Raw genomic sequence first — 15,659 nt, forward strand, 5'->3', positions numbered from 1 at the left:
GGGGTGTCTTTAATGTCCTTTTGATGCGGTAGATACTACAGCTCTCCTTTTGTGTCCATTTTAAATAAGCAGAGGGGTGAGTGTGGCACCGGGCCAGAGCTGCTCTGACCCCAGCCAAAGCCAGCAAACACCCGCAGCCCCGCCATGAGTGCCAGCATGGGGCTGCCATGAGGGGCAGCTGCCCGGGGGGAAATGATGGGGGCACGTCCCTATAAGGGGGACTTGTACATCGGTCCCCATCTCCTCGGGAAGTCCCAGCTTTGTACCACCTGCTGAGCCTTCCCAGAAGTGAAACAAGGCCCCTTTACCGACCCTTGAGCAGTGGCAAAATGATGTGTGTGCTCTTTTCCAAGTGCATAGGTGACACTAACAGTGACCCGCCTCTCCCAGGTGTTGCAACCAGCACAAAGGCCCTACAAACCAGCTGGGCATGAGCTCTGCCACCAAAACCTGGCTGGAGCAGCAGCCCCAAGCAAAGGGGTGGGTGAGGACTTTGCTCTGGGCACTGCTCATCCCTCCTCCACCAGTGACTGCCCCAAAGGGTCCCGCTCTGGTGCTGGGCTCACCCGGGACAGAGCCTTCCCTGTCGGGAGCTGCAGCTGTTGCGAGGTGGCTTCTGCCAACCACTCCCTTGCAGCGGGGCAAATCACAACTGTCTGCTGGGTTTGTGTTTGCACCTGACCTAAGGCCAGCGAAAGAAAAGAAAAATCACCAGTAGGTTTTCAAAGATTTTACTCGCCTTAAATCTGAGAAAACTCATCAGCTTACGCAGCAGTGATCAAAACAGCCCTTCCTCTGCTGCCAGGGTCAGCAAAATAGCCTTGCAGGTGTTCTCGAAGAGGGCAGCTCTGTTCTGCGCCTCCCCCTTCTTCACCCAGTGCCGGTAGGTCCTGAAGGCACAGGCGTCAATCAGCTTGCGGACAGGCTTCAGGGCGTACGGGTCTCGCACCACCAGCTCCCTGGTGACAGACTTGGCCAGCCGGTACTGGTAGTAAATCCGGACGGATGCCAGGACGGTCAGGCAGATCACCTGCGGCACGGGGGGAACAGGCTGGAATTCGTGGCCAGTGCTACAGTGGGACCAGATCAGCCCCAACGCACCCCACGCAGCTGCTGTCGGGGTGGAGGAGTCAGGAGGCAGCCCGGCTACTGGCATGGGTATTTAGTCCCGTGTAAGCAGTATGAGCCTTTTCCAAGTGTGCCCTTAACATCAAAACTGCGGGTCAGTCCTAAATGTGTCACCTAATGCCACTTGGGGTCTCTCTGTGCTGCCCTAACAACTGGCTATAGGGAAGGGAAAGGATTCCCCTATCAACTTTTGCATCATCTGATGCACCCATGTGATGTCAACCTCATCGATTTCCCCTTAGAAGTGATCTTTTTCTTTTTTCATAAAATCACAGAAGGGTTTGGGTTGGAAAGGACCTTAAGGACCACCTAGTCACAAACCCCTGCCACAGGCAAGGGACACCTTCCACCAACCCGGGCTGCTCCCAGCCCCATCCAGCCTGGCCCTGAACAATTCCAGGGATGGGGCACCCACATCTGCTCTGAGCAACCTGTGCCAGCGCCTCGCCACCCTTACAGTCAAGAACTTCTTCCTAATATCTAATCTAAATCTGCCCTCTGTCAGCTTAAAGCCATCACCCCTTGTCCTATGCCTGCATGCCCTTGTAAAAAGCCCCTCTCGTTTTCTTGTCGGCCCCTTTAGGTACTGGCAGGCTGCTGTAAGGTCTCCCCAGAGCCTTCTCTTCTCCTGACAGAACCACCTCAAGTCTTTTAATTTTTTTTTAGTGGGGTGGGAGGCAGGTTTTTCCCTTATTTAATTCCCTTCAGTGAAAAAGCCCTTGGGAAGTACCAGAAAGTAAGCACAACGGCACTCGGAGAAGGATCTCTACCCAGGCTGCCGCATCCTGCCGAAGCCCAGGTCCATCAGCCTTGCTAAACACCCAGTTTCTCTCAGCTCCAATGGGAAACCCATCCCACCGCTCGGCTCCCAGGCTCACGGTTGGGGCGCTGAGACACTCCACGCAAACCTCACCTTGAATTTCCGGAAGGGGCTGAAGTGCCGGACCTCCTCCACATCGTACTGCTGGAAGAAGGGGTGGGCCAGCGCCTCGCCAGCTGTGTACCGCTGCCGTGGGTCCACCACCAGAAACCGGGAGATCTGCAGGAGGGTGCCAGCTCAACCTGGGGTATCCCAGGTGTCTGCTAACCCCTTCCCAGCTTTCCCCCATCCCTAAGCACCTACCAAATCCTTGACGGTGTCCGAGCGGTCATCCCACTCTGGGGAACCGAATTGGTAATCCCCATTCATGATCATCCGTAGCATCAGCATCTGCTTGCGGTGCCAGAAGGGCGGCGAGCCGGCCAGCAGGGTGTACATGATCACCCCGGTGCTCCACCTGCGGGCAGCCCAGCCACACTCTCCAGCCCCAGCTGGCACCCGGCGGGCACCCGGCCGGATCTGCACCCCAGGGGTGGCTGGGTGCCTCCCCTAGACCGCGACATACTGGCCTACACATGGCTTTGCCTCTCTGGAAAACCAGGAGGAAACTGCCCTACAGGGTGTCTGATGAGGGAGGCTGAGCTCGCTGCTGAGGCTCATTAGCCCTGATGGATAATGAGGAGCAAGGGCTGGGGTTGGTGTTTTTGGGTTGAGCTGATGCAGAGCTGCTCCTGGGGTGCTGCAGGAAGGAGCTGTGAGTTGGAGGTATTTGCCTTTTTTTGTTTTTCTTGGGCTTTTTTAGGGGAAGGTGGGATACGGTGGTGCCAGTGAGGGTGGGTGTTCTGGGACTGTCTCAGCTTCAGACCTGAGCTCTGGGACTGTCTCAGCTTCAGACCTGAGCCTGAAGCCACCAGAGATGGTGGCAAAGTCCCTGCAGGGTTCTGACAGGCTTTCCTGAGCTGGCTGCTCTCTCAGGGCTGCCTTGGGTTCATGTCTTACTACTGAGTATATTTTAAAACCTCAGTCTCGGAGCTGATTTTTACAAACAGAAAGTGTTGCTTTCCCCCCCTCCCAGACAGGGCAAAGCAGGGAAACAGGGCTGTCCCTAGGCTGCTTTTCCCCCAGCTCTGTGCCAGAGCCCCCAGGTCACCAGGACAGCCCCTCCCAGCCCCTGAGGTTGTTTTTCAGCAATAAAATTCCTTCCTGGCACCTTCTCTGGGGGAGCAGTGGCTGGACTTTTCCAACGTGTGTTTGGTCATTTAATTCCTTTCAAACACTCAAGTGGGTCCCCCCATACGCACAGCTCTGTGTGTGCTCAAACTGCGTGTTTTGGGAGCAGCCTGAGGGGCAAGGTGGGAAGGCAGGTGTCACACTCACATGTCGACCTCCTTCCCGTAGCCTTGGTGCTCATCATCCATGGAGCACTGCAGGATCTCGGGGGCCAGGTAGCCAGGCGTGCCGCAGATCTCTGCAAAGACAGGGCAAAGCATCCCCCTGAGCCACCCTAGAGGACTTGCGCCATCCCTGCCCTTCCCCTCAAGCAGTCGCTGAGGGGGGACCTGGATCCCTTTGCAGTGCTGGTGCCTGCAGGGAGTAACTGCAACTTGCGTGCATCTCGCTGGTGACCTTCCTTGGTGAATTATAGTGGCCAAAAAGTGAGCGAAGATAGCGATGCGGATGCTGGTGGGAGGGGATGCCCGTGGCTCTTGGCAGGGTAGGAGTTGGGAAAAACCCTCAGTGTTTGTCAGTGAATGGATGGGGTGATGAGGATCAACCGGAGGGAAAAAAAAGTGGAAAGAATAGGATGGTTTCCCTAATGGGAAGCAACTTCTCTGTGGCAAGGAGCGTGGTGTGGAGGCTGTGCACAGGCAGAGTTGGGCTTGTGTGTGAGCCGGAGGCTACCCCAAGCCGACAGGCACCGATCTGCACCCACAGCAGCCAGACCAGCCCCAAGGAGACAGTGGGGTTGGAGAGTCTGCCGATCGCCGTGCACGCTGCGGCAATGGGGTGACCACAGGCCAGCCCAGCATCACCCTCACCTTGCCATCCTCCTACCTTTGAGCTTCTCGTTCTCATGCAGCTGGCAGGAGAAGCCAAAATCTGTCAGCTTAATGTTCATGTCATCATCCAGGAGGATGTTCTCTGGCTTCAGGTCTCGGTGGACAATGTTGATGGAGTGGAGGTACTCGATCACTTCCAGCAGCGCACGCATGATTTTCCTGGGGATGGGTGACAGCATCACTCCTAGCCCGAATGCCCACTGGCACCACAGTCCCGGAGATGGGGACAGGGACCACGCAGCTCAGGCTGCTATTTTTCCCATGAGTGCCATGCTGGCTGCAAGGACGTCCTTTGAACCCATGCTGCTTTTGCAAGGTGATTTTTTTCAACCATCTGCATCTGGCCTTACCTGGTTTCCTTCTCGCTCAAAGTGACTTTCTCGGTGAGGTAGTCAAAGAGCTCCCCTCTCTTCATCCTGCATGTGGGAGGAAAAACAGAGGCAGGCAGCCACTGAGCTGCAACAGCAAACCAGCCCCAAGCCCCTGGGGAGGACTGCCCAGGGTTGCTGCCTCTTAACAGCCCAGGGCACCCGTTGCTCAAAATAACAAGCCAACTTTTTAATAATAAGGGGTAAAAAATGCCTATGTATTGCTGCAAAATACCAGGTGAGAGGAGGAAAGGCTGTCCCCAGAGAGAGCATGTTTCAGATGGGACAGGGCTCTCCTGATGCCATCCCCCTCTGCTGATACCATCGTGCTGCCCCGGCGTCAGCAGTCGTGGCGTCATGCACACCCTGGTCCTGCCGAGCATATAAATAACCCGCTGGGACGCAGGATGGCTCCCACCAAAGGTTAAAGGGAAACCTGAGCAGTGCTGAGCCGCTGACGGAGGGGAAACGCTGCTGGCAGCAAGGCTGTGACGAGCTGGCTCGCAGCAATCCAGGCTTGTTTCTACCTTAAGCAAGAGCTGGTTGTCCCCCTACTTGGCCCTGTCTGAGCCATAAAAAGCTGGGGTGAGTGGTGGGCGGCCATCTGCAGGGCAGGGAACGGGCTTGGGGAGATGATGCTGGGGTGATGGACAAGCTGGTACTTACAGGTCAAACACCAAGAAGAAGAAGGTGCTGGATTCATAGCTGTCCTTCAGCTGGACTGCAATAAAACATGGGGGCTGTGAGCACAGCATATAGCATGTTCCTGTCTATTCATGGGCCAAAAATTGCTGATCTAATTGCATTAATGAGGAGTTGATCTTCACCAGTGTTTGGTTGGGTGACACCTGGGCACTGCTGGCATGCGCATGGAGGTAGAGCAAATGATGCTCCAAGCAGGTGCCCTGTGCCACATTAGGACCATCGGAGGGCTGATCCTCCAGGGATTTCACCCCAAAACCCCTTCCTGGGGACACCCAGAAGAATAAATGGAGCAGAAAATGCCCTGATGCTCAAGAGCCTGACTTACTGACGTTGGGGTGGCCTGATACTTTCCGGAGAATGTCAATCTCTTTAGTGGTGGCTTCTCGCAGTTCCTGCACCTCCTTGGGGGATATGTTACCTGCCGTGATGTCGATAATCTTCACGGCATACTCTTGCTGGGTGGTTTTGTGAATGCACCGACGGACGACGCTGCTCACCCCCCTGCCAGGGACAACACAGACAAGGTGGGACTCGCCATTTCCCCCCCCCCAGCCCACCTTCACAGCCATGCCATCAGCACCTGGGCTGGCTGGTGTTTTCATGCACCAGTGGGTCTGGCTGTTGGTTTAGGAGAGAAGATTTTGAGCTGATGCAAAGTGTTGCTCCATGCTATTTTTAACCCCATGCTGCTATGGGCCCTGGTCATATCAGTTTCCCAGGGACACTGTTCCTATTGGGTACTGGAGTACGTGAAATCACAGTTTGTTACAAACAAGCTTTACCTGCCCAAAACCTCCTTAGGCTCATATTTTTCATAAAACTCCTTGGATGAGTTCCAGTCTGGTAGGTCGTCTTCCTTGGTCATCTCTGGCTCCTATCTGGCAGCGCCCTGGGCTTGTCTGCTGGCAGAAAGGGGCTGCAAGAAGAAAAAGCGAGTATGGGCGCTCGCTGCACCCGGGGCAGGGACCCTCAGTCCCTTCCAGAGGAGAAAACATTGAGGAGGAGGATCCTGGACCGCACATCAAAGGGGCTATTGTGCTGGTTGGAAAAGCAAAGCTTTGCCCTCAGGACCCTGTGGAGATCCCCTTGAGAACAGCAGACATCCCACTGGATGCCCTGTAGCCTGGCTGTCCCCGGGAGCAGAAGCAAGCTGGCTGGGGCCGAGGCTTTGGGAAGCACCGCAGCGCCTCAAAACCTCGTCCCTTCCTGCAGAGCACCCACATCCAGCACACAGGGCACCATCCTCCAGCTCCTACCGTGTGCTGAGGGCTACGTCACCTTCTCCTGGTTCTTCCCACTTGGGAAAGCAACTGAATTAATTTTTTTGAGACGCCGCTGGGAGGGCTCGGTCAGGGAGAGCGCTGGGGGCGGGGGGGCAGTGGCTGAGCTGCGCCCTAAGCTCACGAAGGCACACAGCAGCAAGGCGATGCTGGCACAGCATGCCCAAAGGTAGGAGCACCCTCCAGAACCATCGCCCCACGCCACCACCACCCAACGGCCCCTCCAAAGCACTGAAACCTGCCTTGCCTTTTTTTTTTTTTTTTTCCTCTTCTTCTGCTTTTTTTCCTGATTATTTTTAAGACAACAAAGTTGTCTGGAACAGTCTGGCTGAGGATAGGAGGAAAAAAAGGAAAAGGAGAAGCACTAAGGTGGGAAAACAAGCGGTGCGGGGGGCTTGGCAGGTCAGGGTGCAGGCAGGGAGCCGGGTGCCTGGGGACAGCCGGTGCTGTGGGGTCAGCCAGGGCCGAGCCAGCCTCAGGACAACAGCTGAGCGAGCTTCCTTGGCCACACGGGTACAGCTGCCAGCAGCCTCCAGAACTCCTGAAGGGTGTTTGTCCCATTGCTTTTCTCCTTTTCTTGTGTTTGTTGGTTTGGGTTTTCTTGGCATGTGCTGCCACTGCTGGAAGAGGAGCAGCGTGACGGTATTTTGAAAGGGGGGTGGTGGGAATAATTAGTACTCCTGAACCCTAATTTTCCCCAGCATTTCCCTGTGAGCCCTGCAAACGGGACATCCTCAGCTAGTTCCCATGCCCGGCGTTGCTGAAATCTTGATTCTGTAGGTCCAGCTGCTCTGCAAACATACAGAGACCAAGCAGTTACCATGGAAAGCAGCTCTTAAAAGACTGGGCAGCAAAATTGTCGCTTTGGGGTGACAGTTTGTTGCTGGAGAGGGACAGTAGGTGGGCAGGAGAGCCCCGATACTGTGGTTTGCCTTTGCCCTTCTCTCCAAGGTGGCAATTGCTCTGCCAGGCAGGCTGGCATCTCTGTGTGCGTTTAAATCTTATTATCAATGCGCATCTCCCCTGATCTGGTTATGAGCGCTCGTGCTGTATTTCGGGTGCCTGCCTGCCTGCTGCTGGGGGGATGTCTAACAAGGGCTGGAGCATCTCCAAACGGCCATGAGTTTAATTTAATTTAATTTATAAAACTTTAGCTGCTGGAAACTATGCCAAACCAAGGCAGGGCTGAAGTTATAAATGAGAAGCAGGATCAGGTAGTAGGGAAAATAATTCCAAGGTGGGGAAGAACGGGCAACTTTGATTTTTATTTTTTTTTTCTGGGTTTGTTAGGGTTTTTTTTCTTTAAATCAAAGTCCTGGGGGCTGGTGTTGCAGGGAAGGGCTGGAGGCTGCGGAGCATCCCCAGGAGGAGCTGGGGGCCTGTGTGCCCACTTCTGGGAGCAAAGAGCCCAGGAGCTGGCTGAAACCATCCCGCCACTGCGCAAGCAGCCGAGGGCACTGACCGGATTTGTTATCAGAGCTGTATGGGCGCTGTGAGGGGGTGAGGTGGGGAAAGGGGGCGAGGGGGGGAAGGGGGTCGGGGGGAAAAGGGGGCAAGGGGGGGGAAAGGGGGAAAAGGGGGGGTTGGGGGGGGAAGAAGGGTTCGGGGGGAAACGGGGTGGGGGGGGAAAGGGGGGGAGAAGGGGGTCCGGGGTGTGGGGGGGGGGAAGGGGGGGAGAGGGGGTGTCGGGGGGGTGTGTGGGGGGAAGAAGGGTTCAGGGGAAACGGGGGTGGGGGGAAGGGGGGGTCGGAGGGAGCAGGGGGGGCCGGAGGAAACGGGGTGGGGGGGTGAAGAGGGGTCAGGAGAAGGGGGAAAGGGCGTCGGGAGAAAGAGGGGGGAGGAAAGAGGTCGGGTAAAGGCAGTGGGGGGAGGGAAGGGGGTCGGGGGAAGGGGGCCGGGGGCTCTGTCCTGAGGCAGAGCAGCAGCAGCGAGAAGGCCGGGCCCCGCAGCGTGCGGGGGGTCTCCCTCGGTAACTACCCAACAACGCGCAAATGGTCCCCGGGTCCGTCCCGCAGGCTCCAGCCGCTCGGCGCTCAGGCCAGCACGGGGGGGCCGCCGCCAACACCCCCACCGCCCCCGGCCCCGCGCAGCCCCGGCGAAGCCCCCCCGTCCCCCCGCGGAGCCCCCGGGGCGCTGGGCCGGGGCCGGGGGTGCGAGGTGCCCGGCAGCGCCCACCCCTCGCGCGCCGCCCGCCCCTCAGGCACCGCCCGCCCGGGCCGGGCCCCGCCAGCGCCGGGGCCTCACCTGGCTGCGGGGCGCCGCGTCCTGGGGCCGAGGCCTGGGCGCTGCCAGCTGCCGCCGCGGCTGCCCGGACTAAAATAAAGCGCGACGCGAGCTGGCAGCCGCGGCGGGCGGGCGGCGGGGTCGCTGCGGTGGGGGGGGCCCGCGCCCCCGCCCCGGGCAGGGCCGGCCACGGGAGCCGCCGGCGGCCGCGCTGGGGAGCGGAAGAGCCGCGCGGCCGGGCGGGGGGGGGGCGACACTTCCTCCGCCGCCGTTAACCCTTCCCTGCGCGGGGCGGCCGGCGCGGCGGGGGGGGCTCGTCCCGACCCCCCGTGGCCGGGTCCCTCCTCCCGCTTCGCCCGCCCGGGTGCCGCCGCTGCGAGTGCGTGTCGGCCCGGGGGGCCGCGGCCCCGGCCCGCACCGCGGTTCTGGCTTTCCGCAGCCCAGGCTGAGCCTCGCCAGCCAAAGCTTTGCGCTTGCAGATTATCGTAAAGATTTTACCGGCTCTTTCGATATTCTGTGTTCGTGTAACGGTTCGTTATAAGAGCATTTTGATTTTAAGGAGTTAACCTCCGTGTTAGAATTACGTTAGCACTAATTGCTACTTTCTTTTTAACTACGTACTAATTGCTGTGCTGCTTGTTATCCGAAGCTGTTATTTGAAGTCCCTATGCTATAGACCGTAATACCCTTAGTCCTTACTCTCCAGACCATAACCTGAGCACCCAGGTTCTATTGTGTATAGATGAGTTACGGGACAGCTTGGCAAGGCTGCCAACTTGGCAACAAAACTTACTTTTAAGGTGTCCTGAAGTGAACTTCCTTCATTATTAACACTAAAAATCACACCCACAGGTCAAGAAGACCCTTGCCCAGGTGAAGACCATTCCCCTGCGCACGCCTAGTAACAGAAAAGGATGACACAGCAAATACTACAATTATATGCAAATTACTAAGCAATCATTGTAACTGGGAGTGTACAACCTTGTACTTTTTAACAAAAAATTGTAATTTTGTGTATAAATGTATCGGTGCTTGGTTTGTGGAAATGCCACCGAGCACCCAGCGCTGCAATAAAGGAGCACCTGCTTCTTAATACTCCATTGGTGTTAAGAGGTTTGATTCCCGATTTCAGTGACAGTGCCACCAGGAAAGGCGGGTTTGTCCCCGTCCCCCATTCCCTTTCCCCATTTTGAACAGTCATTTGGCTCTTTGCACTTCCAGGAACCGCGGGTCAGAGCTGAAAGCCTTTAGGAACAGAATTCCCAACAGCATGAAAGTAAGTTTAGGAAAACCAGGTCATGCTTTGAAGATATGTTCACGAGGAATTTGTCTTGTGCAAGGTTACTGCAGGGCTGAAGTGCAGGAGCGTTTACTCCCCAGACTCCAGGGAATTCAGTGAGGAACGAGCTGCCTGCTCCCTCTGATGGAAGAGACAAGGGTTTGCATCAATAAATGCTTTATAAATAATTATTTTATTCTTTTTCCTTCGCATAGCGGCAGTTGTCACTTGCTCAAGCCAGGTGGGAGAAGGTCACACCACCCACAGTCAGCTGGATCATTTTCTCATGCTGCAGTCCACTGCTATCACAAGATAAGAGGAAGAAAAAAACCTCCAGCTTCTGCTTGTTACTGGGAACTGCGAGTCTGATGCAAGACTGGATTATCTTGTAAGCGCACAGCTGCTTGATAGTGCACCAGCTTGCTCAGGCAGTGGCCTGCCACCGCAACCCTCTCTGAGCAGAGGGAGGATAATTCTCAGAACCTCCTGAATGTGAATATAGAGCCTGTTTTTAGAAGTACAACAGGAGTCTGCTGGGGAACGGAGACCCACCGCATACAAAACAAGGCAGGTGCAGCCCTCCTCATCACTACGCGTTTTAGTCAGCAGAAGGTGCTTGTGGGGCTCAAATGCCCAAGCAGATGCCTGGCAAGCACAGCAAACTGCTGAGCTGCGAGTGCTACTGAACCACTGCAGCACAAGCCCATCAGACACCACTGCTGGCAGCACAGCTGGCAAGCCAACAGAAGCGTGCCAAAATCAGTTCTCGCCTGCCCCACCTTCAGACTCAAAAGTCCACTAAAGCAAGGTACTAGAGAGAGTTTATTTATAGACCATATCACTTACATTCAACACAACAATCAGCAAATGGGTTAGCCCAAATTAGTTTGTTCCACTTTGCTGTTTTATCTTCCATTTTGTGCTAAATTAATTTGTAGCTGTAAGTTGCATCACATCTGTAGCGGCTATGGCAGAAATCAAGCCATGATGAGGACGATAGTGTGAATATACGAACTAACAAGGTAGCAGACAGCTTTAGACTTTATTACTGAAGCTTCATTTTCATTCATAGGTCAGTTCTCCTAAGATGGTCTTCAGCAACCTTGTTCTGAAGGCTTAGGCTAAACCTGAAAGGCAAGAAGTCATCAGTTAATCGCAGCACATTTTGAATCTCTGAGCAGTAAGTGGTCTTCCTTGCTATAAAGGAGATTTAGGTTAGGGTGTTCCCTCCCCCCCTCGTCTATTTTCTGGGATGTGTTGAACTGCAGACTTCAGCAGTGCACCTGGGCACTGGTGTTCAGCAGTCTCCTTTCTCCCAGGTCAGGATGGTTTGCCTGTCATGCCAAGCAAGTGCTTGCTACAGGCTGATTCCCCAGGCACGCTGCCACCACGGTCCCAAATTGTCAGCTTCAGTCCACACACCAGCCCAAAAGCTCCAGGAATTCATCCTCTCTCCACCCCATCACCTCCAGCTACACATACAGGACTGAAACAGGAAGCCAAACACAACAGCAGCTTGCTTTAACTGGCTGCAGCATACATGCTCTGTATCAATCCCCATTCTTTACCAGATGGACTGGAAAAAAACCAGGACATCATTCCCACGATAGTTTTGCTGATTAGCTCATTTAGTAGTTGCATAGAAGCACTGTCTACTTACCATTAGCAAACCTGCACTGCTTCAGTACTTCACTGAAGCCCTCGCAGAGCTTGAGGTCAGTCTGGTTCTGCGCACACTCCAGGAATTGTTTCATTTCATACTGGCAAGGAGCAAACTGCTGCTGCTGCTGCTGGTAGGCAGGCTGAGCTGCCTGGGGCTCCTGAAATGGCAGACACCTCCCTAAGTGCCCTTTCAACACCTCCAGCCTATGAAGCCAAACCACCCCAGTACTGCTTGCTGGGTATTTCTTCCCGGCGTTCTAGTCAAAATATTGTTACTTTTTAAATGGAAAACAAATAATGGGCTGAAGTACAAAGTAAGTTTACAGCAGTGGCATGGCACATTCTGAACAGTTTTGTGAGTTACAAACAGGTGGGTAACTTTGGGTACACTCAGGTAACACTGGATAGCATCTGGGCAAGGTAACGGCATTATCTTAACATCTGAGCAGCACAAAAAGGTCTTGCAATAGGTCTTACCATCATTAGACTTGGAACAGAGGAGCCCTGCCCGAATCAAAGGAATACTACAGTAGAAAATAACACTGATACCCTACCACAAGCACGTATCACTCATGCATCCCTTTGAACTACTTTTAAGATACTCATGGTGATTACGGTAAGTTACCTTGGAGGTATGAGTCTCTAGTTACCTCAGTTTGGCCAGCTGCGACTTGGGTGGCCCTTTATGTCTACAGCAGCTACCTCAGCCTATACATAACTGACCTGCCAAATTAAATGCGCCTCATTAGCTGGTGTCCAGTTATGCTTTCTCTTACCTGGTAAGTAATATCAGGCCTGGCAGCTTCAGAGCTGTTTCCTCCACCAAATCCTCCTGTAAGCGCATGACCTATGGTATGGCCTACAGCAGAGCCTACAGCAACTCCAGCAGCGGTTGTAGCCATCTGTGCCATCAGACCAGGCTGCTTCGGTGCTGGAGCAGCCACAGCAGAAGCCGGTGCTGCTGCTGGGACAGGTGCCCGAGCAGCAGGTGCTGGTGCTGCAGCTCGCATTTGTGGCGCCCGACTGCAAGGACAGAAAGAGAAAGCTCACACCCCCGCTCCGAGCTTGCAGTGGGCACAGGCCGCCTGGATGCGGGGGGTAAGCACTTGCAGTTCCCCCTTGCTGCACCTTGTGCACCGAAGGCAAGAACTTAATGTTCTGGCGAGTGATTTCTGCGCCGCAGGGTCAGGTTTAGAGGCTTATTTTTGGCTGCTGTAAAGGCCAGCCGCACCCACACCCCAAAGGGCTGCGGGGCTTGGCGGAAGGAGAGATATAACGCGAGAGGGGCTGGCGGAACAAGGCCTTAAGGCGCAGGCACGGCGTGGCCAGGCCCTGCCGCCGAGCGAGCGCTGAGATCCACCTCCATCCCCCCAGAGGACCGAACCCCGCTCCGCTAACCGAGCTCGCAGCGCCCCAACCCCCCTCACCGCCACCCCCACCCCGCTGCGTGCCCCGGTCCCGACATGGCGGACGGGCCTCGGCCGCCCGCGGCCTGGGCGGGGAGGCGGGAAGGGGCCCGGCGGCCCTCACCTGGCGGGGGGCGCCACGCGGGACGTGCGGCTCCGGCCGCCCCTCGGCATGGCTGCGGCGAGCTGCGCGGAGGCGAGGGAGCTGCGGGAAGGAGGAAGAGGAGGAGGCAGAGGAGCGGGAAGAAGCACCCGGCCCCAAACACCCGCCGCCGCCTCTGAAGGTCACCCGCCGCGCGCGCTTGCGTCACTGCCGCCACGCCGCGCGGGGGGCGGGGCTGGCGCCGGCCCCGCCCCTTCCCCCGCCGCCTGAGGCACCGCCCCGCCACGGCCGCTCCTCCGGGCAGCAAGGAACGCTTAGCCCGGTGCAGCGCGGGCCGGCCCGGTGCCGATAGCGCTCTCCGGGGGAGCCCGGTGCGAGGGGCCGCCAAGGAGACCCCAGGAGGCCCTCAGCCGGCCCTCAGCCCTCCGCCGAGTGTCACCCGAAGGGCCGCGGGTGGCCACCAGCCGCCCGGAGCGCGGCGGGGGCGCCGCTGCCCCCTCAGCCCCCTGCGCACGGCTGGCCCGAGGCCATAGGGCTTGCGGTTTAGCCTTATAAATTATTCTGAGGAAATGTGGGTTTTAAAATTCGTTAAACACAGCAGCTCTAACGCGGGGTACATCATGACAGTGCCATGATCACCAGTCGCCCCAGCAAGGCTTGGCGCTGTCTCAGATGTCCTTGGGGATCTGCAGGCCTGAATCCCAGTTTGGAACGTGGTTGCATTTATTTAAAAAACAAACAAAAAAGGCTGGGAGGTTTGGAGACAGATGGTGAAAGACAGCTGGAAAAGACTGGTATTGCATAGCCTAGGTAGGGGAACACAACAGAAATGGCAAATAAAAGGCAGGTTGTCTACCGTGTAGTCGTGATACTAGACCCAGACCTGTCAAAATAAAGTGAACAGCACTGCACTTTGTTAAATGGAGGGAGTTCTTTAGGCAAGACCCAAATGATTTTTGGAATCTGCTGTGAGTTCTGGACCTTAGCAGAGCTTTAGAAAAGAATGAATCATTTCACGAGGATCAGGAGAAAGACAGAAGTTCTGTCGTGTACCTTGGACTATAATTAAAACATAGTCCCTAGAGTTTGCTGTCTAAGTCCAGGTATACCAGAGGTAAAACTGGTATACAGTTTGACAAAACCCCAAAGCCAGAGCTGCTGAGGAAGCAGCCAAAATGGAGAGAGGCCAAAACTGAGAGACCCAGGGAGGAGATGCGTGCAGAGACGAGCTCCTGCAGCAACGCCAACAGTCTGACCTTAGGTGGGTGCTTGTGTTCTGAACATGAGATATTGTTTGTATTTATCTCCTAATAATCTTGACATTAACAGCAACTGCTTTTCTGACTGAAGCTGTGATTTTGGATTACCGTTGCTATATAAATTCACAATGTTAACGCTTCCTTCATCAGACAATGGTTACACACGAGATGTCTTAAACAGCTGCCTCCCTTACAACTGAATAAACCATGAACAAGCAATTTTTTGTTACAATGATGGCTTTATGGTGAAGCGGTAATGTTGGAAGGTGGCAATCACATTTTGTGGAGGAATGTGTGTGTGTGTGTGTACTCTAAGAATAGGAAGTTAGATGCTTGCTTCTAATGGGAAATGAAGTTGTTAGAAATCTCCCTTTCTGTTGAGCCTAGTTTGAGAGTTCATTAACTAATTAGATCTGATCCTGTGTATGTTAGTTATCTGGACTCTTAATTTTTTTTCATGGAAAAAAACAAACAACTTGTGTGCTATGTTAACTCAGTAAGTAGGAATCAGATTTCAGCAGAATAGTTTTACCTCTGGTATACCTGGACTTAGGCAGCAAACTCTAGGGACTATATTTTAATTATAGTCCAAGGTACACGACAGAACTTCTGTCTTTCTCCTGATCCTCATGAAATGATTTGTTCTTTTCTAAAGCTCTGCTAAGGTCCAGAGCTCACAGCAGATTCCAAATCCGTGAAGCATTCTGAGTTCTGCACTCCAGACAGACAGACAGTAATTCACTTCAGATTTGGCACTTTCTCTCCTGCGGCTGGCCCAGGATGCCCACGGTAGCTTGCAGGGTAAGGCAGGACTGTGCAGAGCTGGCCGGGCAGGGCTGAGCTCAGCCCTGCTCCTCCGTCCGCTGCTGCCAGCCTGGGCGATGCTGCCAGGGCCCGACGTCCCGTGGTGTCCGTTCAGTGTGCAAAAAGGGAAAGCTTTGGCTAGACCTCATCTTGAGGGCGAAGCTATAAACCGATGAGATAGGGTGATTGTTTTCCCTGTGGCTTTAGGACGTCGGTTATTTTTTTGATTGCCCCCTTCTATCTTTCTATCTCCACTCCTTTCCCATTGTCCCTCTCCCCTTGTTCCCGCTGGCAGCTGAAGGCATAGCGTAGAAAGCAGGGGATTTTTAATTTAGTTTATACGCTAGCTAGAGTTCAAACAACTCATTTCTTAATGAATGTTTGAAAACTATTCATTAAAAAGTGTTGAGAAAATTTCCCTTTTTTTGCTGGCAGGGGGATTCTCGTTGCTTGAAGTCATTTTGCACCGCGTCGCTCTGAATTTGTTTTGTTTTGCAGAACAATGAAGGCACGGACGGGAGAACTGGCGGGCTGAATGCTGCCATTGTGTGCTGTCCTCCTG

At 54.8% G+C, this 15,659-nt stretch overlaps 2 protein-coding genes across 2 annotated transcripts; both read right to left on the reverse strand.

Moving 5' to 3' along the window:
• Positions 1-715: 715 nt before the first annotated feature.
• On the reverse strand, positions 716-8,773 carry PHKG1 (phosphorylase kinase catalytic subunit gamma 1). The gene is made up of 10 exons (XM_055716394.1): positions 8,606-8,773; positions 5,864-5,997; positions 5,407-5,582; positions 5,043-5,097; positions 4,359-4,424; positions 4,004-4,167; positions 3,326-3,416; positions 2,252-2,405; positions 2,042-2,167; positions 716-1,030 (listed from the first exon to the last, which is right to left on the reverse strand). The coding sequence occupies exons 2-10, from the start codon at positions 5,944-5,946 to the stop codon at positions 779-781; spliced, it is 1,167 nt and encodes a 388-aa protein (XP_055572369.1). The 5' UTR covers positions 5,947-5,997; positions 8,606-8,773; the 3' UTR covers positions 716-778.
• Positions 8,774-10,667: 1,894 nt separating this feature from the next.
• On the reverse strand, positions 10,668-13,239 carry CHCHD2 (coiled-coil-helix-coiled-coil-helix domain containing 2). The gene is made up of 4 exons (XM_055716414.1): positions 13,056-13,239; positions 12,302-12,548; positions 11,524-11,683; positions 10,668-10,990 (listed from the first exon to the last, which is right to left on the reverse strand). The coding sequence occupies exons 1-4, from the start codon at positions 13,103-13,105 to the stop codon at positions 10,980-10,982; spliced, it is 468 nt and encodes a 155-aa protein (XP_055572389.1). The 5' UTR covers positions 13,106-13,239; the 3' UTR covers positions 10,668-10,979.
• Between the last annotated feature and the right edge of the window lie 2,420 nt (positions 13,240-15,659).

This window comes from Falco cherrug, chromosome 1, assembly GCF_023634085.1.
Source record: "Falco cherrug isolate bFalChe1 chromosome 1, bFalChe1.pri, whole genome shotgun sequence".
Lineage (NCBI taxonomy): Eukaryota > Metazoa > Chordata > Aves > Falconiformes > Falconidae > Falco > Falco cherrug.